Genomic DNA, 27,607 nt, shown 5'->3' with positions numbered 1-27,607 from the left:
CCCTTCATGTATTCCCTCATAATGTTGAGGACCAAGGCATGATTATAGATGAACTTGCAAAGATTTTTGGCTTTAGCAATGCATGATTTCACCCATTCAAGCTTGCCAATATCCTCTAACATGAGGTCGAGGCAATGGGCCGCACATGGAGTCCAAAAGATTCCTGGGTGTCTCTCCATCAAAAGTTTTCCTGCAACAATTTTAAATTAGTTGGCAAACAATTAAAAATTCATGTGATAAAAAACTTTCAATTTTCAAAATTTAATGAAAAACGAAAATAAAATTTATAGAACTTAGAAGTTAAAATTTTACTTGCAACAACATAATTAGCTGCATTATTAGTCACCACTTGGACACCATTCTCTTCCCCCACCTCCCTTATGACCTCAATAGCCTCATATAAGAATTTTGCATTTTTGACATGTGAGGAAACATCTATAGACTTCAAAAACATGGTGGATCCTGAAAGTGAAAATTAAACGAAATAATTGTCATTGAATAGTCAACAATTTTTTTTTTAGTTATATAATTATAGTACATACATTAAATTTTAGATTTCGAGAGGTAGAAGATGATGAATTACCTCTGCTAGAAACAAGAAAATTGAGGAGAGTCCTATTCCTCCTATTTGTCCATCCATCTGTCATAATGGTACACCCCCTTTGGCTCCAAATCTTTCTATGGTCCTCCAACTCAAGTTTCATCTCCTCAACCATTTCTAGTAAGAGGGGGCCACTCAACACATCTTCAGTGGGGGCTTTAAACCCCACACCACAGATGGAAACCGCATCAATCATCCCTTGCCAATAAGGAGTCCTGTTACATTTATAAAAACATTTTAATTAGCATATTTCAACATCAAGTTAAAATTATAAAATTTAATTTAAAAATTGAATTTAAAACTTAAAACGTAAAACAATCAAATATAAATGAAATTGAACTTTGAAGTACCTAGCTGCTATAAATGAATGTTGCAGAAATACCAAAACTTGCAAATTGCTCTTTTTCCAGCTTCATGGATCTCCCTTTTCTAGACCAAGCTCTCAAGTGAGGGTTGTGCACCAGGAGTGGAATGTGGTACAAAAAAATTGTCCAACCTAGATTTTTTGACACGAGGACCAAAGGTAATGCTAGTACTACTAGCAGGTGCAGCGCCACTTGCAGTGCAAGGAATAGATGTAGAAGAGGTACAACTAACAAAAGCACTAGGAGGATAGGGGGGAAGGGAAGCACCTTCTCCAACACAACCTGTTGAACCTAAGGGTGTAAAACTAGATACAAAAGCATTTCTAGATGAGCGTGGAAGGGAATTGGAACCAATTTGAGCTAATTCTACTAATTATTTTTGTTTTAATTTCTTTTCTTGTTCATATTTTTCTAAGGCAACATAACAAAAACGTTTAGCCTCAGGAGTTGTAGCTTTAGAAGGCTCAACATCATGACCACATATGCCAGCAATATGGTATTTCAATCTAATTATCCCCCCACTATTAACAACCTTACAAAATAGGCATTTTGTTTGAGTTCTAGCTCCATCCGAAAATTCTATGGTGTACTTTCAACACTTATCTTTTTGATTGCCTTTAGAGAGCTTGGGTTTTTTAGTTGGAGGAGCCATTATGAGTAAGGAAAAATGTCAAGGTTGCTGCAATAAGACATTTTAGACCAAATATTACCATTTAAGCATTGTATTTTATGAAGATCTAAAGTAAAACAAAACCCATAAACATACAAAAAAATTCATCCAAAAAACCCTTAAGCATAGAGAAAAGAACCATCAAAATCCAAAAAATCAACTCTTACCTCTTTGAAATGAGTTGAGAAGTGTTGAGAATAGCTCCTATAAACTCCTTGATGATCTAAATGCAAGTGTATAGTTGCTCCAATGTCACAAATGCAAGCTTTTCTCCTTTTCCTTGCAGTTGGTTGCAAAACAATGACACTCTATTTCTTTTCTTCCTATCTCTTTCTTACGAAAGCCCCTTTAGGGTCTTAAGGATAAAAAAGAAGCAAATAATATATTAAAAAAAACAACATTTTTTTATGTTTTCACCTTTGTCGGATTTTGACTACCGCGGCCTAGTCACGATTGTCGTGACCCATGGGTCACGCCTTGACTTGCGAGTCACACTCCCTGACCCGCCGAGCTCGGGTCACGGGTCATTTTGACTTGGCAAGCCCTCTCTGACTCACCGTCTTGTGGTGAGTCTTGTTACTTTGGTATGTTCCAAGAAGAAACCACTACGTATTCATCAAATATTGTGGTCTTTAATCAAGATAAGTTCATCTTTTGATTTGTTTTTTAGAATTTTAAGATGGATATTATGAAGTTCTTTTATTTTAAAATCATATTATTTAATGTATTGATATTCTTATGTTATGATCTAATCATGGTTTTTAGTATCAGATTAATGGAAGGTCATAAGTTGCAATTTGGAATTATAAAGAAAGTTAATTAGAATTATAAAGAAAGTTAATTAAAGTCTCGGAGGAGTGCATTCTCATAATCTTTTGTGTTTAAATTCATCAAGGATAGGGAGTGTAAATTGCTCATGTTGGGGTAATATAGAACCCCACGTAGATCATGTCCAAATTCGAGTAGCAGTAAATCTACCATCCACAATAGAATTAAGCTCGTATTGAGTGGATAGGGAGTGTGCACATAGGGAGGAGTAAATGGCTCACTTTGGGTCAAGAGTACCTTGAGCAGAGCATGTCCAAATTTGAGCAGTAGTAAATCTCCCATCCACTATAGAACTAGCACATATCGAGTGGGTAGGGAGTGTGCAAAGGGAGGAGTAAATTGACCAAGTTGGGGAAAGAGAATCCCAATATGAGAACCCTACATAGATTGTGTCGAAACTTGAGCAGTTGTAAATCTACCATCCACTATGGAATTAGGCATCTTCAAGGACTCTTGATTTCTTGACAAAGGAAAGGAGCACAACATGATCAAAGTGGTAAAACATTTCCTTCAGCTTTTCTTATTTCAAAATATAAAATGGAATCTAACAAAGTTTTAACATGTATACTTTCTGTCTACATCGTGTATTCATGCATTAATATGTATGCTTCATGTCTTCTTGGTGTCTTCATGCATGTGTGTCTATTTCGTGTTTGCATTGTGTCTTTATGCATTTGTGTCTGCTTTGTGCCTTCATTCATATGTTCTTGTATAGGTCATCATATACTGACATGTGTACTTTTGCAAGTGCTTAATGCATATGTGTACTGTTATTAGTAATGAAAATTTATACTAGTTAGGGGAGGAGAGCCAGGTAAACCAGCTATTTACTATTGGATGCATTTTGACACGCTTGCCACTGGCATAGGAACGAAATCTCGGAAGAAGCCTAGGTGGAAGGTGACTAGTATAGAGGACGGAGAAAAGGACAATAAAGGAGAACATAATATCGTGGCTTATGTTAGTTATAGTTAAATCATTAATAATAATACTCCATGTTTTGGGTTGTTATGGCACTGTAATTACAAATGGTTCTCGGACAATTGTGGTTAGTTGTAGGAATTGACGGTTGGTGTTTACCGCATAGATTAATTAAGAAATGCACACAGATAGTGAACACGAACACGAACAGCAGAACTCTTCTTCGTATTATTCGCATATGTTAGAACATTACATTATGCTTGAATGATAATATGAATACAATGCTTCCCGAAGGGGTTATAAATACTTTCCGAAGAACTTCCCGAAGGAGTCCGTCGGCCACATACAACATGTTGCTACATAAAAAAAATCTTTCCGAAGGGACCCGTTGGCTACATAACAAGAACCTTTCCGAAGGGACCTGTCGGCTGATACACAATTTCCTTTCCGAAGGGACCCGTCCGCTGATACACAATTTCCTTCCCGAAGGGACCCGTTGGCTAATACACAATTTCTATCGACGACATCATCCCCCCCAAAAAGAAAAGTCGTCTCCTGACGACTATTACAAAATCTCTGAGACAAATCAACAACCAAAATACATTGACTGACTAATTGGTCTTCAACACTGTCACCTTAGCCAATCTGACATCTGACCCTGATAGCCACCTGTGCCGCTTTTTGCATTCCAATTCCGGGTACACTGAACCAAGTGTCGCTGTATTGCCTTCAACTGGATGATCAACTCCTCCCGAGCTCTCTATGCATCCACCAAGACAGCCTCACGGCCAACACCTACTCGCAGTGCCTCTGGTACATAGACACTCCATGCCTGCAGCAGCTCCAAGTCTTCTTAACTGGTCAGACTCCCACGACTAATATCCGCAACGACTGGGGGCCTAGGGGGCAATGCCCCCGGCGGGGTCGAGGGGCAGCGCCCTAGGTGCGCTCCAAATGAGCATTCTGGAACCCACACAAAACTGCATGGAACACACCATTTTCTGTTATTTTTTGCCGATTCTACACTCTTTCTGGCAATTGTTGATGCTTCCCCTTCCCTATGGCATCATCTGATACTCATTCTGAGCATTCTTGATTTGTCGACGTTTTTTTTTTTTTTTTTTTAGAAAACCTCCTGTCACTCTTCTGCGCTACCAATGTATAGCTACACCATACATCCTCCACCGTATCGACTCCTTCCTCATGCAATATTCTCAAATGTTGCTAAATTTGAATGTCATATCCTGCAGAAGTTGTATGCCCAGACACCAAATTTTGGAAGGCTCTTCCTCACGCCAAGCCTTGAGAATATTAAAACAGAACTTTAATCTTTCAATTCCGTACGCCAAGTCTTTCAATCTTCAACAATCTGTACACATCCCCTTCTGCAAAGTCCGTACGCAACTGGAAGCTTTAAATTTGCAAATTCATATTGAAGCACACAGGACACTTTTCTATTGAAATCCGTACTGTAGCAATATCCTTCCTCATCCTCAACTCTGTGAAAATCCGTACTTTGAATATGCTGAAAAATCTGTATAGTGACCTGGCTCTAAAATCCATATTACGACTGATGAAAGAATCTGTACACTGCTTGCTAAAACCCGTGCGTTGGAACCTCCAAAGTCCGTACACCGTATGGTAATCAGATTTTATAAAACTTGTGATGAATTCAGCAAACCGTATGGTGGCTAGAACTCGAAATCCATACACTGCCCACTCACAAGAAATCCGTACGTTGTTAAATCATTAGAAATCCATACACTGTATCCACAATCCGTACGACAACTATGAAAATATTCGTACGGGAACTGTCTTGAAAATCCGTATGGTATCTGCCCACTAAAAAATTCGTACGGTAGCATTTAAAAAATGTACATTGCTTTCTTATTATAAAATCCGTACGGTGAACCAATAAATTCCGTACACAACCTCCAAAAACCGTACGGTGAGCAGGTTAAGAATCCGTACAGTGCCTTTTTTCAATTTTTCAAAATTTTTTTTTTTGGAACTATGTACAATATTTACATATGTACAGTACTTACAGTCTTCTTCTCTCAATTGTTCGTCCATAGAGTTGCGTTACTTCTTTTATGGCAGACATTCAACTTCGACCTATTCACTGTGTCGGCAACTTCCTTTCTGTCTAGCATCCATTGTTTTACTGCTCCATTATCACCCACTTCCCGAATTTGATATGGTCCGACCCACTTAACTCTGAACTTGCCTGGGTTGATCTCATTCTGTCCATCATACCTCAATGCCAATTGTCTTGGTTGAAACCTGCTATGCTTGTTTTGTGTCATCTCCATATTGCCCAATTTTTTCCTGAAGCTCTGTACCATGGACTCCGTTAGCTGCCCCTTCTGGTTGTGTATAACACGTCCACTCCGTACTACTGCAACTTTTATTAAACCCTTCCGTTTTGTTTCCTGTGCAGACCGTATCGTGTGTCTTCCTTGTTGTCGGTACCTTTTTGCTATATCTGTGGTTCGACGTAATACTTTCTTCCTGCACAGTCGTATAGTAGAATCTTTCCTTCTTTTGGGTTTGTATTGTATGTTCTGTCCTTCAGCTTCAGTCATACTTGCGTTTCCTTCTTCGGCTTCTCTGTGTTGCTTCGAACATTCATTTCCTCCATCCATGTTCCTTCAGACATTCATTTCCTCTGTCGGCTTCTCTATGTTCCTTCGGACATTCATTTCCTCCTTCAGCTTCTCTGTGTTCCTTTGGACATTCATTTCCTCCTTCGACTTCTCTGTGTTCCTTCGGACATTCATTTCCTTCTTCTTTCTTACCTTTGTCGATCCTTAGCATATTACAATTTGGAAAGAGCTCGTAATCCTCTATCTGCTAATGGTAAAGACCATTTACTGAATCCAGATCGTCATCTCCTTCCAATCGTAGGACTCCCTCTTGATTGGGTTCCATACTCTGCCTCCTCTCATCATCTTCTCCTTCAGAATCCAACAATAGAGCTTCTTCTCCAACTGAGTGTGTAGATCGATGACATACTTTTGGCCTTTGCTTTCAAGTGATAAAGTATTTTTCTTCCAATCGTGTTTTGCCTTGGCTTGTATCAGCCACCCCCGGCCCAGAATGGCATCATATCCTCTCCGCTTCAGTGGGATCACGACAAAGTCCAACAGGAACAGTTGTGTTCCAATCGTCATTGGTTGCGCTGTGAGTACTCCCAATGGCTTGATTCCATGTTGATCGGCGGTTAACAACTGGAAGGTAGGTGGCCACAATGTTGGTTGTCCCAACTTTTTCCAGGTATCCTCTGGCAGTGCATTGACACCGGACCCTCCGTCCATGATCGTGTCCGTTAGCACAGTCCCGAGAATGTCCATTTCAACAATCGCCGGATAGCGTCCGGATGAAAGAGCTAACAACATCGGATCTTCTGCACTTGCGCCACTTTCCTTCTCCTTTTTGCCCACTGTACTTGCTCCACTTTCCTGCTTCCTTCCATGTTCTCCTGGTAGTTGAGTAGCGGGAAGGATGTTTGTGAGTGCCGATCGGAGCTGAGGCATAGTGAGCAGCAGATCACTTATCCTGACGGGTATCTCGGCTTGCAATATTTGCCGTACAATGTTCTGTTTTGCGTAGTTCCGTACGGAGGTACTCGGCGTGTCCTTCAAGTGTGCCGTTTCTATTTGCGTTGCTCTCTGGATCTCTGCCCGTGCTTCCTCCAGTCTCTTCTTTTCCTCCGTCGGATTAGGGTATAGCTTCGCCTGCTTCCGAGTGATTGCCAGAACTTCTTCCTCGTCTGTCTTGACGGTAATCAAGTTTACTCCAGACTTCGGGCACTTAGCACGTCATAATCGCCAGGTCCACACCATCGGCATAGCAACTTCGGTGTGTTCGCCGTTGTGCATTCTTGGGCAAAGTGACCCCATAGATTGCATGCGTGGCATTGAACTATCGGCCGACCATTCGCATCATACTGAATTCGACTCCTTCTGCCTGTATTGTGGTTGCTGCTATTGTTGTTCTTTTGATCATGCCGGTTGTTTTCGTAACCGCCCGATGTGGCACCTTTCGTACTAGTGTTCCCGTTCCCTCCTGATGAGGATGACTCCTGCGTGAGGAACACTTGTTGTGGTGTTCTTGATTTCAGGTTGAAAGGACATTCCTTTACCGAGTGTCCTAGAATTTGGCAAATCTCACAAAATTGATCTTTTGGGCAGGATCCCTTCGTATGGCCTTCTTTCTTGCACTCTGTACACCATAGGTCATTGCCCTTAGTCTCCTTGTTCATGTTTTTGAACTCTTTCATCATCTGAAGCATGTCCTTCTGAAAAGAACGAACTTTCTTGCTGTTGCCTTCATCGTCGCTGCTATCTTCTCCTGAAGGCTCATCGTCATCTGAATCAGAAGAGCTGGTTTTCTTCTTCTTCTTTGTCTTCTGTTCACTTTCGAGGTTCAATGCTCGATTGTATGCTTCAGTATATGTCGACGGTGGCACGATCTTCATCTTTTTCCGCAACTTCGGGTGAAGGCCTTCAATGAACCATCTTTTTTGGAGCCCATCTGTCGGCTTATTCTCCATTTTACTGATTAAGTACTTCAACCTGCTGGTGAAGACTCGTACTGTTTCATTCTTCTTTTGCTTGGTATTGAATATCTTTGCTACAATTTCATTATCGTCACGCATAAGTTGAAATTTTGCGATGAACTCCTTAATGTTATCCCAATTGTTTAACTTTTGTGGATCAGTATCAGTAAACCAATCAATCGCAACACCCCGTAGGGTAGCAGGAAATTGTCGAATCCATTCGTTTGTATCTATTATGCCATTTGCCCTCCAGATCGTTTCACATGTTTTACAATGTCGAATGGGATCAGTTGCTTCATCACCATCAAATTTAGGCAACTTTTCTTTCGGACCTGCCATTATCACTGTATGTTGGGGGTTTTGTTGTCTACCTGCGCTGTTTTGCACTCTCGCGTTGTTTTGAGCACCCGCGTTGTTCTGAGCTCCCGCGCTGTTTTGAACACCTGCGCTGTTCTGCACACCCGCGTTGTTTTGGACACCCGCGCTGTTCTGCACACTTACACTATTTCCAACACTCGCGCTGTTCTGCACACCCGCACTGTTTTCGGCTTCCGCGCTGTTTTCAACACCCGCGTTGTTTTCGACTTTCGTGCTGTTTGGTGAAGAAGAGGGTTCGTCAACCGAACCTGTTCGTTTCGGAAGTATATCTCGGACAAAGAGGTCACTCCACGCTCGTGCTCCTTCGACACTTCGAGCCGTGTGAGTCAATCTCCTTTCGTCAGGATTCTCTTCCCGTGGCGTATGCAGGTTCAAAAACTCCTCCCTTGCTTCTTCCACCAAATTGAGCCGTTGTCAAGTCCCCTTCAACAATCCTTCCGCGCTCTTGTTTCCATCGGCAATCTTCTGAAATCTCCTTCGACGCTCTGTCTGCTGAGCCAAAATTAAATTTTCCTGCGCAATGCGTATGTCATCCTTTTCCTTCAACTTATTCTTATTCTTGTTCAATTGATTCGGCATTTAATTCATATCCGCTTGCCTGCGTACCAGGTCCATCGGGCAACGGCGCCAAATGTTTACCGCATAGATTAATTAAGAAACGCACACAGATAGTGAATACGAACATGAACAACAGAACTCTTCTTCGTATTATTCGCATATGTTAGAACATTACATTATGCTTGAATGATAAGATGAATACAATGCTTCCCGAAGGGGTTATAAATACTTTCCGAAGAACTTCTCGAAGGAGTCCGTCGGCCACATACAACATGTCGCTACATAACAAAAATCTTTCCGAAGGGACCTGTCGGCTACATAACAAGAACCTTTCCGAAGGGACCCGTCGGCTGATACACAATTTCCTTTCCGAAGGGACTCGTCGGCTGATACACAATTTCCTTCCCGAAGGGACCCGTCGGCTGATACACAATTTCTACCGACGACAGTTGGTATGCTCAACCAACTGTTGGGTGTTTTATATATGTAGATTGGCATCAAGAGTGGGTTGCTTTTAGGTATAGACATTACATGGAATAAAATTTATATCATTCTGCCAATATTATGTGCACCGCCAGTATTCTGTGCACCGTGTTCATTCTGTATGTTGTGTTCTTCATTTTCTGCTTGAATCTCTTTGTTTACTTTGTGTGTAAAACCATGTACCCCATAGGGAGTACACAATGGTGGTACAGAGAGGCTTATTTTAGACATTCAGAACTAGTACATTTGGACCAGCATACTTCCACTCTTGAACTGCAAGCTAACTTACAATATGGTTTTGTTCAACATTGTTTTGACTGAATTGTCAATGTAACTTGAATTAGAGTAGCTAACAAGTAAATTTTTTTAAATTAATCTAGCAACAAGACAAATTTTATTATATTAAATATGTTCTTATTGCCATCAAAAGATATCAGGAAGGGTTATACATTTGATGTAATCTCATATTCGCTTACATTCACTCCTTTTGGTACTGAAACCACCATCTTTGTCTGTTATGTATTGCTGTTTTTTGTGCACATAGCTGACTATCTGTTTGCTGTTGAGTTCTGTTATCTCTTACTACTGTGAAATTGCTTGCCTGCTTTCCAAATAAGCTGGAAACATACGTTAGGCTGTACAAATGTTATAAGATGTACTTTACGACATTCATTCTTACGCTTCTTTGGAAAACAATAACTTTAGTATTTCTTGCAGTATGTAATTCTTGTTGAAGTAACAGAATAATTTTTGTTCAATCTGAGTTCATTAAGCTGTAAATTTAGATGATAACCCAGCTCAGATTTGTTCTTAACAGAAGCAGGAACTCTTAATCAGGATGCATTGTTTGAGCAATTCCGTGAGGGCCTGGAAAACTGTGGATTCTTTGCAAATGTACCTACTGGATCACCTGATTACTTTCAACAACTGGACAATGCTAGGGGAGTACTTCAAGATACTATAGAGGCATGTTTTAACTAACAACTATGTCATACTTCTGTTATTTAGTCTACATAATTATTTGAATAAATAATGTCTGTATTTTTATTCTATTTCTTCAGTGTGGCTGTGGTGCTTATATAACATGGGAGTAGACTTCTCAGTCACAGGATACGCCGAATTTCATCCATGAAGTTCGAATTTCACACTTCATCCGAATTTTATGATATTTAATATAATATGGTTATTTATAATAATATTATTTAATTTTAAAATTATATTGAGTTATTTAGTTTAATTATTTAGCAGAGTCAAACTATTTTGACAATTTTGTGGATATATTACTTATATAAAAAATAAATAAATTTGTATAAGTTAAATTTAATGTTGATTTAAATTTTTTTTTTTTTACCCTTGCCGAATTTCAATTGAATTTTATGATTGACAAGCTCGAATTCAAATTCAAACCTTGTGACTTACTAAGTAGTCATGGGTGGTTTGTAGTCCACAGTGTCTCTAATAGTTAGAAGAACGCTTTATAATGCTGGTGCTTTGAGAAAGAAACTGATTATTTAGTTTATTTAATTCAAGAAACAGAGAACTATTTACAATAGACTACATATTTATTGGTGCTTTTAATTTAGCTGCCTTCCATAACTGAATGGAGCTGAGCATCAAAACCAAGAAAAATAATGGATTTAGCTGTCTGTGAATGTTATGATAATAATTACACTGTCATATGTGACAGTAATCCTCAATACACTCAAATATGGTGTTTACAGTCAAGATTTTAGGTTACAGGCAGTGCTTATAAAATTAGATTGTAATGAAACCTTGCAGTGTTCTTAAGGTAGATGAAATGCAAAATAGTTAAAAACTGAAGCTAAGTGGATTGAAGATGCTTCGAATGTTCTGAAAGGTATTTTTTGTTTTGAGGATGTCATTCTGATGAAAAGGGATTTATTGGGTAAGCAATGTATGTTCTTGGGCTGTGGTATTGAGTTGTTCTGTTATATAGAAAGCGTATTACTGTTTTAGTCTGCTGCAAGTTTACATTCATTGATTCATCTACTGCTGAAAATACAGAGGTGACGTGTAGCTTTGGATTGGGTTTAAAGTTCTAAGAAGTTTGTTGAGTTTCATATTTTTTGAGTTGTTGGTTAAACTATTCGAATTGGGTACATCAAGGAGGGTTGCTGTTCTGTAGGAGTTGGTACTCTCAAACTGGGGTTAGTGCCTCAACTCACTGGAGTTGGTGCTTTGAAGAGGGTTGGTGCTCACATTTGTAATTTGGGTCGGTGTTCATTCTTTGTCAATGAAATTTTTATATGCCGTGGTTCTTTTAATATAATAATATCCGAAAGGTTTTTTTAATAAGAAATGTGGCATTCATGTTTTGATGGTTGCTCTTATTACACTTTCGTGCTTTTAAAGCTGGAAGTTCTGAAATATTGATTCCCCCCCCTTTCAGTATTTCCTGTGTGCTCTTCAATTGGTATCAGAGTCTGCGCTTTTGGAAAAAGAGCTTAAAAGCTTGGAGGTAGTTCCTATTTGCACACATGGGTTCTCATGAAGGTCATGCTGCGAATGGAGTTACCTTATTTGATGGCTCCAAGCCTCCAACTATGCACTCTGGAGTTTTCGAATGCTTCAATATCTAATGTCTCTTGGTTTTGATGTTTGGAATAGTATGAAGACTGGTTCTACAATTTCTCCAACGACTCCAATGGATGCTGATGGGAAAGAGGTTTCTGAAAGTAATGCAAAAGCTATGAATGCAATCTTAAGTTGTTTGTTGCAGACAAAACCTGTGAAAGTCATGCATTGCTATACAAATAAAGAGTTCTGGGAGAAACTTTAGAAAGCATATGAAGAATACTTAGTTGAACATATACTGTTCATGGCCATGGAAGTACATAATGAAAATCAAGAATATGAAGATTCTATTGATGAAGAACATGATGAAAATCAAAAGAATACATGCTGATGAAGGAGGAGTTGATTTTGAGATGGAACTAATAGTTGCTCTAGCTGAGATCATGAAACTAAATAAGAAAAATCAAAACTTGAAGTTGTTGCTCCAAGAAGAGAGTGAAGAAGAAATTATAAAGTCCCATGCACTTGAAGACGCTGGAAAGCTCCTGATTGATTTAAAAGTTAAAAATGAAGAAGCGAAAAAGATTCAAGAGGATCTAAAAAATCAGATTAAGTTGAAGGAAGAAAAATGTGAGAGATTGGAAGCTGAAATTGTCTCTCTCGGTAAGATTGGCAAACCTTCAAACCTGCTGAACTATGAGAAGGTAACTCAGGAAAGTTCTCTATATCTGGATGGTTTATTAGCCTCACAAAAATGTTATCAGATATAGATGGAGTTGGCTTTGAAGAAGGTCAAGGTTTAAAGTCATCAAATGAAAAACAACAAAAACTTAATGGTGGTAGCTCAAGGGGTTCTACTACAAAAATCAGAAGTAATGGTTTCAAATAGCCTCCAACCTCCAGACAAGCACATTTTACCAGGTCTAATAATACTTTCTTTTATGGTTATTGTTATGTTTGTAATGGATGATAGAGTGTCTATTAGAAATAGTTTTAGATTTGTGAATAAGAATTCTTTTTGCTCCAATGAAGAGTTACAGTATTGTTTGTAATAAGTTTAATAACCTTAGACACAACGGAAGAACTTGTAGAACTGGTATAGCAGATTTCTCTTAGTAGAAGACATTTCAGAAAGAGGACAAAGAAAAATAGGCTGCTAATATTTGGAGAAAGAAAGAGAAAGAAGTCTTAGAAGAATCGTCAATTGTGCAAGCAACCTTTCTTGCACAAAATGAAAAGGACATTTGGTATGTAGATAGTGGCTGCTCTGGCATATGACTGAAGCTAAATACAAGATTTTGACTCTCAAGAAGACAAATGAAGGTAAGGTAAGACTTGGTGGTTATATATCTGCAAAAGTCAGAGGTGAAGGTATACTTATAGTTATTTTGAACGATGGTAAGACAAAGGTTGAAAATGTGTTATATATAGAAGGTTTAAAACACAGTGTGTTAAGTGTAAGTAATGTGATCATGGACATAGCTTGCTTTTTGATTCAGATTGTTGTGAGATTAGAAAAGATGGTAAACATTTTGCTGATGCAAGCAGGGCTGCTAATAATGTATACATTCTTGATAAAATATCAAAAGGGAGAAAATGGGGGTGATTTCATTGTCATTGAACTGTTTTATGGACTTGGGAGTCTTCAATGTTATATCCATTCAGCCCCTTTTCAGCTATGTAGGTTGGTTTCAGTTATGTTGAATGAATTCAGATATGCAGGTCGATTTCTTCATTGATGTCAAAGGGTGAGAATAAGTTAGGGGGAGCTGTTTTATTTTAGAGTAAGTCAGTTTATTTCATGTTTCTTCAAAGTTTCTTTGTGTCAGTTTGATATTAAATGGGGTGTCATCAATGACAAAGGGGGAGATTGTTGACTATATTGTTATTGATGTCGAAGGTTGATGATCAAAGATCATATAAATATCAGAGAATTAGACTGAGCTGCTTGATCTGCTTGACGAGCTTGAGCTGCTTGTAAGCTGGTTGGGTGTGTGCTTGAGCTGGTTTTCTGTTCCTTACTTTTTTATTTCACCTACTGGCTTGTGTGCCACACCATTGGTTGAATGTCAAAAGGATGTTTTTACTGGAACAATTCCAAATTTGTGCGATAGACTTTTGTTAATAGCTGGGTTCTCTATTAATGAGTTTTTTTTTTTTCGAAAGACAACTTCTGAAGTAAAAGCACAAGTTTCCTCCAGCTCACATTTACAAATATATTTGAAGCTGTGTTAATGATTTTGCTGGGTGTATAAGAAATCAAGTGTTTTGTTTTCGCTAAAAGGGGTCTGTGCATTCCTTTTGAATTAATTGACTATACTTTTTGGCCGAGTGGCTCTGTGGGTCCTTATTTAAATTAATTACGAGTAAGTTTGTTACATGTTCATTGCATCTATCTAAAGTATTAGACGGCTTCAGAAATTTATAAGAGGTGGCTTCTTTATTTTGTTGGTCAGTGGTGGCTAAATATATTTATTTATTCTTTGTATGTTCTAGACCATTTCAGATTTTAAACGACAGCAGCTTTATTTGAAATAGAACCACTTACTCTTTGTTCTATTCTTGAACCAATGGCTTCAAGATATTGGTTGGCTTGTAATGCTTTTTAAAGAGCAATTTATTGGTATTCTACAGAAAACTTTATTACTACAGCTGTCTACTTATTTTGAGACACAGTAAATATTGCAGCGGTGTCATGCATCTCCCTCAAGGGTACCATGGGTGCTATTTAAGACAGTGTTCAGTTTAAGATCAATTTTTAATTGTGTTCCCTCAAGTTTTTGGGACAGGGACGATAGGGGATGGCGAGACAAGTTTCCCGGACGATATATATATATATATATATATAGGAAAATTTTAAAATATAAACTAAAATTTGCAAATATACATGTCATTCATATGAAACTAAGCACAAAACATGTCATTTAAGCATTATAGACCTTAAATACACCATTTAAATGCCATTTAGGAAATATTAACTGATTTTAGTACTCAATTGTCAATATGCATATCAATATGTGAACAAAAATATTTAAATATAAGTTTAGCAGCGAACAATATCATAAAAATTTGGAAATCTAAATATGCCCAAAGGCTAGAGCGCTGCCATAAAGTTTCATCATCATGTTCAAGTTCAAACATAGAAAACAAAATATAGAAAAACGAAGCAGACTGTTGCTCCTATTTTGCCTCTGCCATGGCATCAAAATTTGAGTCTTCCTCACTATCATGTTCCATAGGAAGCGCAGTCTCATCTCATGGAATCCCAACCAATCCTGGTGGTGTCTCATCCTCATCTATTTGGGCCACATCCTCAGGCTCAGCATCCCACCACAAAGCTAGTCCACCTATACTCTGGAGTCTGACGATTCACAAGTCAAAGAGCATGATGCACTGCCACTAGCTTCTCCGCTTGTTTAGAGGTAAGTCTGTTTCTCTTGACAAAGTGGATAAATGAATATGTGAACCAATTCCTCTTTGCAGATGAGGAACTAACAACCTGTGCAAGGAGGCAAATGGCAAGTGCTTTTAACTTAGGTGTATCTCTCCCATGCTAGGTCCGCCATCCTATAGGATCCCTTTGTGCCAAACCACTCTATCCAACCTTGCTTGTGGTTTACCCAGTTTGTGCCATGAAGGTTGGTGAAGTCAAGGAACTGTGCACAAAGAGTAGAGGCTTCTTGAGCTGAATACATCTTATCAATGGCTCTTGTGAAGCTATCCAATACCTTGGGATCATCACATGGGAGGCTCCTTCCACCCATCTCTGCATGTCACTTGGGATTTAGAGCAAAGGCTGCCATATGAAGCGGGGTATTCATTATGTTCTACCTCTGCATCACAATAGGTCTAATATGCTCCTCATAAAACCCCAGTATAGGATTTTTTTCTGCTACAATTCTCTTCATCTTTCCCAACATGCTATCAAAAGTCTCAATATCTCTCCCAGACTAGGAGCGTCAGTATCAACATAGCTAATGACATCTACAATGGGTGCTATGATAGAGCAAATATATCTGCAAGATGCAAACAAAAATTAAAATCAAAATTAGAAATTAATTTTTTTTAAGTTGGTATGAAAATCAGCAAGTAAAAGACTAACTTTAAACTAAAAAATCACCAGTTTAACTCATTGTGGACCACCAGCTTTCATCAAGGATCCTTTGCTTTACCACTTTTCCTTTAGAGGACTTAGAATTGGACCATCGTCCCCACTTTGGATTCACCACCATCAATTGGAGGACCTCATACACCTCAATTATCCTCTCCAAGATGAAGTATGTGCAATACCTATAGAGACAATTATAAATTAAATAAAGTTAAACATTAATGATTAAACACATCAATATAAGTTTGTAACAATTATAAATAAAAATAAACTTAAAGCTAACCAAAAACAAAGTAAAATTAAAATTGACATGCCTTGTCTTGGTTGGTATGAGAAACTCCTTCTTAGAGAAGGACCTAAATAGAGCAAGTGAAGTGTGGTGGTTGCATATAAACATTTGCACTTCTCTAGCTTCTAACACCACCTGTTTCACCTATTCAATCGTCCATATGTCCTTAATGCATGAACACAACAAGGGGTCCAAAAGATGTGCCTATAAGTACCCTCTACTATCAAACTGGCTGATTTGCACACGTGTAGAATTTGTGATAACCTGTATTACACTAGCCAACTCAACCACCTCTATGACATCTCTCAAAATTGTGAACTGGAATTCTGCATCCTTCTTTTTTGAGCAATCCATGGCTTTAAAAAAATAAGAGCCAATAGGGGATGTGACACTGATACTGATGAGTGGCCGATGTCTAACATTGGTCCACCCATCCATCACAATAGAGCAGCCTGTCCTGACCCAAGTATGTTTCATATGTTCAAGCAACAAAGCAACCTTTGACTACTCTTCACTAGGATGGTGGTTCATAGCTTATGTTCACCAGGGGGTACAAATGAGGGATTCATAGTGGATATATCATTCATCATTTGCTTAAATAAGTGGAATGGACTGCTTGATACGGGATACCATTAGCAATAAAGAATCCACCAATGGATGCCTCACACTTTTCCTTTGCTTGTGCATTAATTAAACTTTCCACCTAGAACTTCTCACCACTACTCATTTTCCTCTTCCCTCTAAATTCAGTAGGGTTGCCACTAGGACCAATGGCAGATGACATATGCCTAGATGATTATGACTGAATAGATGGTGATGTCACTGTCAAATTTTGCCCCTCATTTCAGCCTCTAAATGCAATCTTTGGCATTCTAATCTCTGACTCTAAACTTTGTTCTTTAGTCAAGTTAGGACAAGCTTTGATTCCATGGCATGCAACGCCTAAAAAGTGTAACTTCACCCTTGTATAGCTGCCTCTAAAATCATCAAGACAAACATGGCAATCCCACACCCTAGTCTCTCCTGGATTCTTTTTATCTTTTGGCCTAAGTGTGAAAAATTGGAGGAGAGGTTTTTTCCTATTGAAATGACCCTTTGCAAAAGCCTTCATGATGGTGGAAGGGCATTTAAACAAATCAAGTTTTGGATCAGCTCTTTTCCTAGTCCCACTACTAGCAATATCACCCCCAACCACATTTTGCTTCTCATCACCACTAATACTGGTACTTCCACTGCTGCTCATTGTGCCTTGTTTTGAGATTTAAATATGCAATGAAAATATGAGCTGAAACAATGAAAAAAAAATTAAAAAATCAGACTTTTCAAGCTGCAAATCTATTTAAAAAATGGAAAATGGAAGCATAAAGAGTTTCATACTTGGTGCATAATAGAGGAAGCTCAAACCCTTGCTCAAGCTCTTGGAAGCAAAAAAATACCTCTTCTTGCAAAATGAAAACCCCAGTAAGTTGCAACACACTCCAACTTCACAAGCAAAACCAAACAAATGTCAAAACAACCACAATGTGATCATTTTTGACATTTTAGGGCATTTGGATGGGCAGGGCCCATTGGGTTGACCAATTTGGGATAAACAAAATTATTTTGTTGTTTTAATTTTATTTTGTGGCTTCATAAAAAATGGGGACGACTAGCCGTCCCCAATAGGGTTGGGGGACGTCTGGACGTCCCCTTTTTGTACTTGGGACAACCTTTTTATTTCCCAAATGTCCCCAAGGACCTGGGATGTCTCTTGCATTTTTTGCCGAAAAGGGGATGACGTGGGGATGTCCCATACCAGTCCCCCTGTAGTCGTCTCAGAAACCTTGGCTTTAAGGGTGGGGATGTGTCCTCAGGGAATTTAGATTCATAGTTTTAGATTTTAGGTTAACTAGTACTGCTTAGGAAGTGTTGTGTGGCTTTGGATTGGGTTTGATGCTCTATAAATTGTGTTGAGTTTTGTATTTTTGGAGTTGGTGGTTCAGCTATTTGAAGTGGGTGCTTCAAGGAGGGTTGGTGCTCTCAAATCGAGGTTGGTGCCTAGTTGATTGGAGTTGGCACTTTGAAGCGTATTGGTGCTTCGAAGAGTTTTGGACCTCACATTTGTAATCCAAGATGGTTCCCATTCTTTGTTTATGAAAGTTTTATATGCCATGGTTTTTACGCGAAAGGGTTTTCCAAGAGAAATTTGGTGTTCATGTTTTGATGGTTAGCCTTATTATGTTTTCATGCCTTTAAAAGCTTAAGTTCTGAAATGCTGATTCACCCCTTTCCCATATTTCCTATGTGCTCTTCACTTTTGACCATTTGACTTCCATGATTTCTCAAAACCTAACTAGTTCCTAATTACTTATTGGTATAGTTAGACTTATTTTAATTTGTAAACAATATTACATATAAAATGGAATGACCTGATTTATTTGAGAATAATTAGCAATATCTGTAAACTAGAAAATTTCATTGAAGCACAAATTTTTCTTTTTAGTGAAGTCAATTAATTGAGAGAGCTTTCATTCTCCAAGAAGAATATGAAATTTGAACCTTTGCAAATGGGAGTTTCAAAATTTGGAAAAATAATTGTATGATTTTCTTTTCCCACAAATTCCTTTTTTGATTATTTTCTCCAACCTTACTTTTGATTTAAGATTCGTGTTTTCCTTCAATTTGATATATTATGTTTTAAATAATTAAATAAAAGATGTCTTTTATCTATATATTTTTTGACAAAATGAATTTTTAATTGTTTAATATTTAAATTTATTTTCTATACAACCATTAGAGTTGTTAAAATTTCAAAATATGCCAAATATGATTTTCAACCTTGTCTCCAATATCAAGAATGAATATGACAAATGTCTATCTCAAACATAGCATTCTCCTAAGATGATGGATTGCTCCAAGAAGTATGGAGTGCTTCCAAATTGGTGGACTGCACATGGAAAGTACTATTGTGACTATAGGAACTCTTTGCAGCTGTCATACTACCTTTTTGAATAATGCTGGTAATGTCCAAGAAAGTTGGAGTTTCCAAAAGTTTAGAAATATGTGTTGCTGGGTTTGGACTCTGCTACTCGGATTTAGGCCCAAGTCCACGACAAGTTCCCATAGAGTCTGTGTTTTGGCCTACGCGTCCATCAAGGTTCGTGCCAATGTGGACTCGAGCGTCTCCACATGTTGAAACATGAACCCAATGGGGACCCGCTGTGGGCCTAAGTGAACCTGCGGAGGATCTGGATGGACTCCAAGCAAGGGAGACCATAAAGTGAAAAAAAACCCTTAAAACTCTTGAGTTTTTTTTTGGTAACCCTAAAAGGAGCCTAATAAAAAACATTTCACTCATTTAATCTCTCATTTGCTCTCTCATTTTGGTGTGCCCATTTTGCAAGTTTGAAGAAAAGGTTGTAGAGATTTTTTTTTGGAGTCCCAAATCATTCCAATAAGCAGTGTTGAGTGTTCCATGTATGCATTTGATCTGTTATTTTGCTTCTTTGGTAGTTTGTTTTAAGTTTTTTTATTGCTCTAAATTTTATCAAATTTTTGTATAAGTTTTGAATTATATTTTTATTTTTATTTTGTTATAGATTGCAAGAATGAGTAGCTAGAGCTCAGTGGGTGGGGAGGGATCCCAAAAATTTACAATTGATAAAATTTCACCTTTGTGGAAGTATACAAATAAGAATTCAACAATGTCTTGGAGCAGGGGGGGGGCGATAATATATGAAAATGCAATTTTTGCCAAAATAGAAGCTCCTATTACCGAGTTACACATCATTTTATAGGCCTTGAGGGTAAAGGAATCAATATGTGTGTGGGCTCATAAACAAAGAAGGGGTTGCCGGTTGCTCAAATAGTAGCCATGTGAAAAGAACAAGATGCTAATAGGTTAGTGTCAAGGGGGAAACAAGAAAAATCAAAGTACAAACCACCAACACCACCTTCTCAAACAACCACTAGACATCATCCCTTCTTACCTATTCCTTTATTGATGAAGAAGATGTAGAAAGACCCCACAACACCACCCGCAAGAGAGGCCCATTAAATAGGGCATTTCAAAATGAATTGAGAGAAATTGCTGATGTAAAGGTTGGGCGTTGCCTCTTTGTGAATGGTCAATCAATCTAGTGAGATCACCTTATTGGAGAGAGATTGTGGAAGCAATAAATGAAGCACCTCATGCTTACTGAGGTCCTAGATATGAAAAAGTGAGAACTACCTTATGTAGACATCCTTCTCAAACCAATAAGAGATTCTTGGATCCTAACGGGGGTAGCTATTGTCTCTGATGGATAGAAAGATTGCAAAACCGTCCATTAATAAATTTGATTTCTGTCTCCCCTGTGGGGACAATGTTTTTGAAGGTGGTTGATTTTGAAGGGGAGGTAAAGGATACAAAATTTACTGTCCAAATTCTCATTGAATCCATAGAGTCCATGAGAGTTGATATAGTTGTCTAAGTAGCAATGGACAATGCTAAAGTTTGTAAGGTTGTGTGTGCTTTGGTAGAAGCACGATATGATCAAATCTTTTTGACACCATGCACCGTCCACTCCTTGAATTTGGTGATGAAAGCAATTGACACTCAAATTGAATGGGTGAAAAAAGTATATGAAGGGGATGAGGAGATCCAAATGGTGTCACAATTTTTTTCACAACTTCTCCCACTTGGAATTATTGAAGGTAAATTTTAAAATTTAATTTAAACTTAATTTAGTTTCATTTATCATTTTGTGTCATACTTTACATAGTTGAATAAAATGTTTTTTGTGTTGTCTACATATTTGAAATGTGTTATTAACTTACAATTAACATGTTATTAGGTGGCTGAAACTCGCTTTGCATCACATACAATTGTCCTTAGATGACTTATGAGGGTGAAAGATGCATTGTCCTAGATGGTAATTAGCAACGGGGTGTTTGGAAGCAATCAAATTCAACAAGGGCCCAAAAGGTAAAGCCAATGATCTTAGATGATTATTGGTGGGCTCGGGTAGATTATGTATTGGAATTCATCGAGCCCATCATTTCTATGCTTCGGTTTGCGGACATTGATGAGCCTTGTTTGGGGGACATATATGATGCCGTGGACTCCATGCTAGAGAGAGTGAAAACAGTAAATGCAAATTTTTATACAATACTCTAGCCTTGTTTATTGAGAGATTTTTATTTTTTATTTTAATTAACACTACATCAAGATAATTATATGGACATCATTTGACATCCCAAGCCATTCATAGGAGAGAGCATGATCTTGAGGACACCTTGTACAAAAAGGTGGAGTCAGTTGTTCTTCATCGCTGGAACAAGATGACTACACCTTTACACCTCCTGGCATATACACTATCTCCCAGGTATTATAGTGGTGAGATACTTGCTATTCCTGCTAGAGTGCCACCGTACAGAGATCTTGAGGTTGTTGGTATAAGAAGGCATTGAGTAGGGTCTTTAGTGATCTTGAAGTGACATCAAATGTTAGGAAAGAGTTTGCAAACAAGTTGTGATAGGACAAAAACAAGGAGAGAGTTGTGGCCACAAAAAAGGGAAAAAAAAAAACTTAATAACTTGTGATAGGATCTTAATGGCAAGAGGTTAGAGGTACATATAATCTTGCCCATATAGGATTTTTTTTTGCCCAAACCCAAGAACTCGAACCCAAATCTGAATCCGTCCCCAAACTGGGAACTTGGATTGGAATGGATCACAAAAGGGACATTATAGTGCTATTTGTTTTTGTCTTGTAGTACAATATATATTTCTTACATCGTAGGGGTGGTTGTACTGGATATGTGTGGAATTGTTTATGTGGCCCCTACATGTTAGAAATAAGTGTTACCTATTGTAGGTGGTCAAATAGATACACTAATAGAACAGCTCCACATACATCCAACATAAGATGGAGAAACAGATACACTAATAGGACAACTGCACACACATCCAACATAAGTTGAAGAAACAGATACACTAATATAACAACTTCACACACATCCAATATAACAACATCTACAAGCAGTTCTTCAATAAATCTCTAACACCAAAGTTCAATTGTCTAGTAATGCATGAAACAGCGTCACTTTTGATCCAACCTGAACTATTACTTCAGGTGTTGAAGAGGTTCTTAACCAAGATTTTCAATCAACTCTTGAGAAAGGCCATTAGCTTGAGAACAAGAATCAAAAAGTGCATCAACTTTAACATTCTTGATCTAAATCTTAATGCTAAGTGACTTTTAATACTCCCTTTTCTCATGATGGATATGAAATCTAAGCTTCAACACCTAAACTATGACTTCAGGTGTTGAAGAGGTTCTTAACCAAGATTTTCAATCAACTCTTGAGAAAGGCCATTAGCTTGAGAACAAGAATCAAAAAGTGCATCAACTTTAACATTCTTGATCTAAATCTTAATGCTAAATGACTTTTAATGCTCCTTTTTCTGATGATGGATATGAAATCTAAGCTTCTTTATGATGCAAGACTTCTCTAATAGATGGACATGATATTTTTGTATACCTTTCTTACCCTTATCACATGTATGCTTTTCTGGATGTAGGTGTTGGTATGTGTAATTTCTTGCACTGCAATGACCACTAATAAGATGTAAGACAGAGACAAATAATTAGAGTGCTCTGGATTTGGATAGAGATAATAATAAAAGGTAAAACCATTAAATATCTGTCAAGGTTGACCTCAATCTAGAATAGCCTATGTAATTTCTAGAAATATCTTAAGACCTCTTTTAAGGAGGCACCTGTAATTGTTTGGGTATCATAGGAGATTCTACTGATCAAGTATGATGTGTTAATGTTTTGTAGCGACAGTAGACATCATTTGTACCTGTGATGGTTTTGTTATCTTCATTGTTCATCTGTGGAGGACCACATCATCTTGTGCATCTCTTTTATTGTTAAATAACTCTGTATATCTCTTCCTTACCAGCATTCAGTTATTGATATGGAGGTTCTGTATCAGCTTCTTCTTAGTCAAGCTCATCCTTTGTGTATCTAATATTTCTTACTTGTCTCTTCAAAATATGCTGAGTGTATGCCATTTGGAGTTCTGGGCAGTTATGTTGATAACTGCTATTCTGAAATGAACAAAATTGAAGTTTTGTGCAATGGTGATTAATAACCGTTGGCAACTTTCATGTCATCGTGTCTTCTCTTTTCAGTGTTAGTCTCCAACTTAAATCATGCGAATGTTTTGAAGATGGATTGGTTCCCATTCCTTACTGTCACCGTCCATGCCAGTTATCACTGGAAATTCAAGAGTTGACAATTTCATTGCGATTGTGTGATTTGAGGAACACAAAATGACGTGCAATTGCCATCAACAGTTTATGTTGTGACGGGTTGTGTTTAGCAAGGGTGAGAAACTACGAATGCAACGTCTGAGGCAATTTGGTAACACATTGCTATGACATGCACTTGATGCATGTGACTCCTTGGCTACCTTCGTTATAACTTATTATTCATTCTGGATAGTGTTGTGTATAGGAGAGATTGAAGTGTGCATTGATTATTCAAGGTGTGTATGCCATTATCATGGCAGAGGGGGGGATTATCGTGTCTGCTTCATGCATCACAGTATCTGTTTTTTGTTTCATCCGCTTTAGGCATCCTGTGTATGATCAGTTTCTGATCATTTTGTGTGCCTATAATCTCTAGTCTATGTGATATTTATATTGTTGTTGCTAAGCGTGTTGCTTTTCCTGTATGATCAGTACATACTTCTGAAGATTACAGTGACAAGAGTTTGATGCATTTTTCTCTAGGATCATTGTGAGATGATTCAAGTAGCAGGTCTGAGACGGTTTGTGTAAAATTGTTCAGTGTTATAACATCTGGTGTGTTTTATCATGTGAATTGTTTTATACATGTGATCTGTTATGCAAAAGGTGATGTGTATGTGCTCTAGATGTCTAATCCTATAAAGACGCACTATTAGCATTTGTTATGTGATAATCATTTTTTGTTGAAGTCATTCTTTTGGATAATCTTGTGAAGCTTTATATTGATTCTCTTGTTTTCAAAAAGGATTGTTTTTGGTGTGGCTGGGTTTATTACCCTCAAGTGGAGGTTTTTCCCAGGATAAATAATTGTGCAATTTGTTCTTGTGTAATTTTTGAAGCTTCAGTTTGGTTATATGCTTTTCTGGTTCAATATTTACGTGATGAATCCGAAAGCATTCTTAGCTGATGTAATTAATTAGTTATGAATTGGTTATAAAAGATCTTGTGCTCTAGCACTTAATGACATATGGTTGTATTTGTGTTATTATATTCAGAGCTTCATATTTTATTTGCTTGTGAATTGATGTGTTGTGTCCACTCCATTCACCACAAACAATAGGTTCCAACATGTTTTATCTCTATGGCAGTTGACAACACAATGGTTGCAATGCCCCAAAGGTTTTGAACTTGTGGCAATAACCACCTTAGCATTGGTTGTTTGTTGTCCCTTTGGAGAGGAAGGCATACCATCCACTTTGAGGCAGTGAATATCCTAGGTTTGGGGAGCATTATACACCTTGGATGAGGGCTATGAAGCCCTCCTATGAACTTTGTCAGTACCTCCTTATCCTGTTCATCTTTGTCCATTTGGACAGGCTATGTTTGGAACTCACCAGTGTAGTTACACATACTTTATCCTTATTTATGTTTTAAAACTTGTCACTTCAACGATTTTTGTTCTCTATAACTTATTGGGTATATTTAATTCTAGGAATGTAAGATCCGTGGAACCAACAAAGATTTCTTTTACTATGCTAAAGAGTTTGCATGGTGATATATGTGTCCAATTGTGCTAATCAATGGTCAAGATTTTCTACAAATAACTCTGTCAAGTCATAGAATTTTGATCTTCACTTCGACCTTGGACCAAGGTGTGGTCTTCTCCTTCCTTGGAGCAGGATTTCACCTTGCTTTTGCTGGCTGCAACTGAATTTAATTTTTCTATGAGATTCTTCAAGATGGTTTTCAGCGTATCAATTTATTTAGGTATGCTTGCTATGTCAAGTTATCTATCAAGAAATCTCGCTTCTCCATCAAGATGTTCTGCATGTCTTCGTATGCTTCTTAGTTCTTTCTTTGAACTATGGAATCCAATGCCTCTGTCGAAATAAAATAACTTTTCCTTGTGTGATCTTATCGTTGGCATCAACCATTGAAATCAGTCACAATAATTTCCTACAAATGGATACCACTGCTTTGGTACCAATTTGATCTGCAAACGAGGAGGGAAATTCTATTTCATATATTCAGAAATTATGGATCAAGAGGAATTGAAATACTATAGCATTTAAACAAACAACCAAACATGAAAGAACAAGTGGAAGCAATAAAAGTTTGGAAGACAAAATGATTAGATTGGAGAAATGGGAAACCTGAATTCTAGGGAAAAAGGCTAGCAAGAGTGATGTTTAATGACCTCCCCATGTGTTATATCTCCAATTGATTACAATCTTAGGCTTCTTTGGTTTACACAAAACAAGAATCACTGATGTTTCTGCTACTGAGATTAGTTACCAACTCTCACACCAGTCACAAATACTCACTCAAGACTGAATTCTTCCATCATCTATACATCCATTGGGATACTTGAAAACTTTCTGGTATTTCTTATTTTTTCATTTACAATAGTTTTTAAGTTGAAAGTGTGCGAGGAAGAACAGAAACGTAGAATTTGAATCGCTGCAACTGTTCCTGTTGTGTAATTGCCTTGTCTTGTTAGAAAGTGTCTCTTGGGTTGTGATTGTCTTCATTGTGGAGTCCGTTGGTTATCAAAACCGTTGGTTAGAATCCTACTAGCCTTGCTTGCTCGATGTTGGGATATCTAATTGGTTTTGGCCAACTTGACAGGATCAATCAATTCGATTTAGATCCTCTACACTTTTGGCTCCGCAAAAGCAAGGCCTGTACACCTGATCGTGGACAACAAAACTTGGATCCAAGATGTTTTATAGTGAATAGATATAATGCAAAGACAATTTCCCTAAGTGGCAAGATTTTAAGGAAAGCTTTTGGATTGCGAATGGTGAATATTATTTTTTGAATTATGATTGCTTTAATAAGTTTGAGAACGCTGTAATAAGATTAAAAATGAATTACTAAAACAAATAAGTATTAAACCCTTAATAGAAAAGATCCAAATATTGCCAACAAATAGATAGAGAATAATGAGTGAGTTAAGGATTAGTGCCAAAATTTAAATGGGCAATAGAGTCAAAACTATATGTTTTCACATACAACTTTGTGATATTACAAATATTAGATCTATGAACAATTCAATTCTCAGGATGTATCAAATTATTTCGTTTTATGCATATTTAAACCAGTCTATAATGTTTTAACCCTTATATGGACAAAACAGATACAAATAAAGAAAACAATAATATTTCACTATATTTGTATTTGGAAGATTTAAATAGCAGCGAATAATTTGATTTACTTATCCTGATAATAAATTGAAAATAAATAAAGAATGAAAAATAATCACAAACAACGAACTATATAATATTTAACTCAAAAGCAAATAGAAATCTCACTGATTATACTGCAGAAAATTTTTGTGTGGAAGACACCCGCATGTTGATGCTGCACTCAACAAAATTTTTACAGCATTTGAAATGTATGCCCCATAATCTCACTATCCAAGAGTTTTGTTCAACTTCAATCTTTCTAGAAGAGAAATTTAATAATATATATGCTTCAGGAAATGTCAAGAGCTTTTTTGAAAGTATATTCAATGGTGATTTGTTTGATTTTTCATATCACATATTTATAAACAACCTAAGGGTGTCGGTTGCCTTGTTAAACATCGTACCCTTTCATGAATAAAACTAATCAATGTATATTGACAAAGCCTTTAAACAAAATAGTTATCGGTTGGAATTGTTTGTGCTTTTAAATATTTGGCAAGCCAAACAGGAGGATCCCTTTCTCAGCATCAACATACGATTGGTATGTTTGTTCAATCCACCTTCGCACATCTGGATGACTGATATTCTTCAGAATCACGGGCCCTAGGCCTTGCTTCTCCCGCAGTGACCCCAACATATGAAACTTTCGTGAAACGCAAGGGATAAACTTCTGCATCCGAACGTGCACACCTGCCATAGAAATACAAAGTTAGAACGATTGCATACATAGCTATATTTTTTATTTTGATATCCCCAACAATGGGAACTATATCCGCGACCAATAAACGTATGATATCTCCCGCAATCGTTCACGGTAACTCCTCCAAAATACATTTTGTTGCCTTATACATTGACTCAGGTGCCGTCTGTGAACAGATACACAAATGATTCCGACCCGATT

At 37.6% G+C, this 27,607-nt stretch overlaps 1 protein-coding gene across 4 annotated transcripts in view; it reads left to right on the top strand.

Moving 5' to 3' along the window:
- The window catches only part of TPR8 (Tetratricopeptide repeat (TPR)-like superfamily protein), an 83,837-nt gene that overhangs the window by 35,070 nt on the left and 21,160 nt on the right, over positions 1–27,607 (top strand). For 2 of the 4 annotated variants that reach the window (XM_089797768.1, XM_089797766.1), the window contains exon 4: positions 10,183–10,331. In XM_089797768.1, the coding sequence (XP_089653894.1) occupies positions 10,183–10,331 (149 nt within the window). Of the gene's footprint in view, positions 1–10,167; positions 10,332–27,607 lie in introns of all 4 variants that reach the window. The other 2 variants (XM_089797767.1, XM_089797765.1) reach the window with 1 other exon arrangement.

This window comes from Cupressus sempervirens, chromosome 8 (genome assembly GCF_028749045.1).
Source record: "Cupressus sempervirens isolate cs-2001-9-10 chromosome 8, ASM2874904v1, whole genome shotgun sequence".
NCBI classification, from domain to species: Eukaryota; Viridiplantae; Streptophyta; class Pinopsida; order Cupressales; family Cupressaceae; genus Cupressus; species Cupressus sempervirens.
This window is presented reverse-complemented; position numbering and strand designations above follow the sequence as displayed.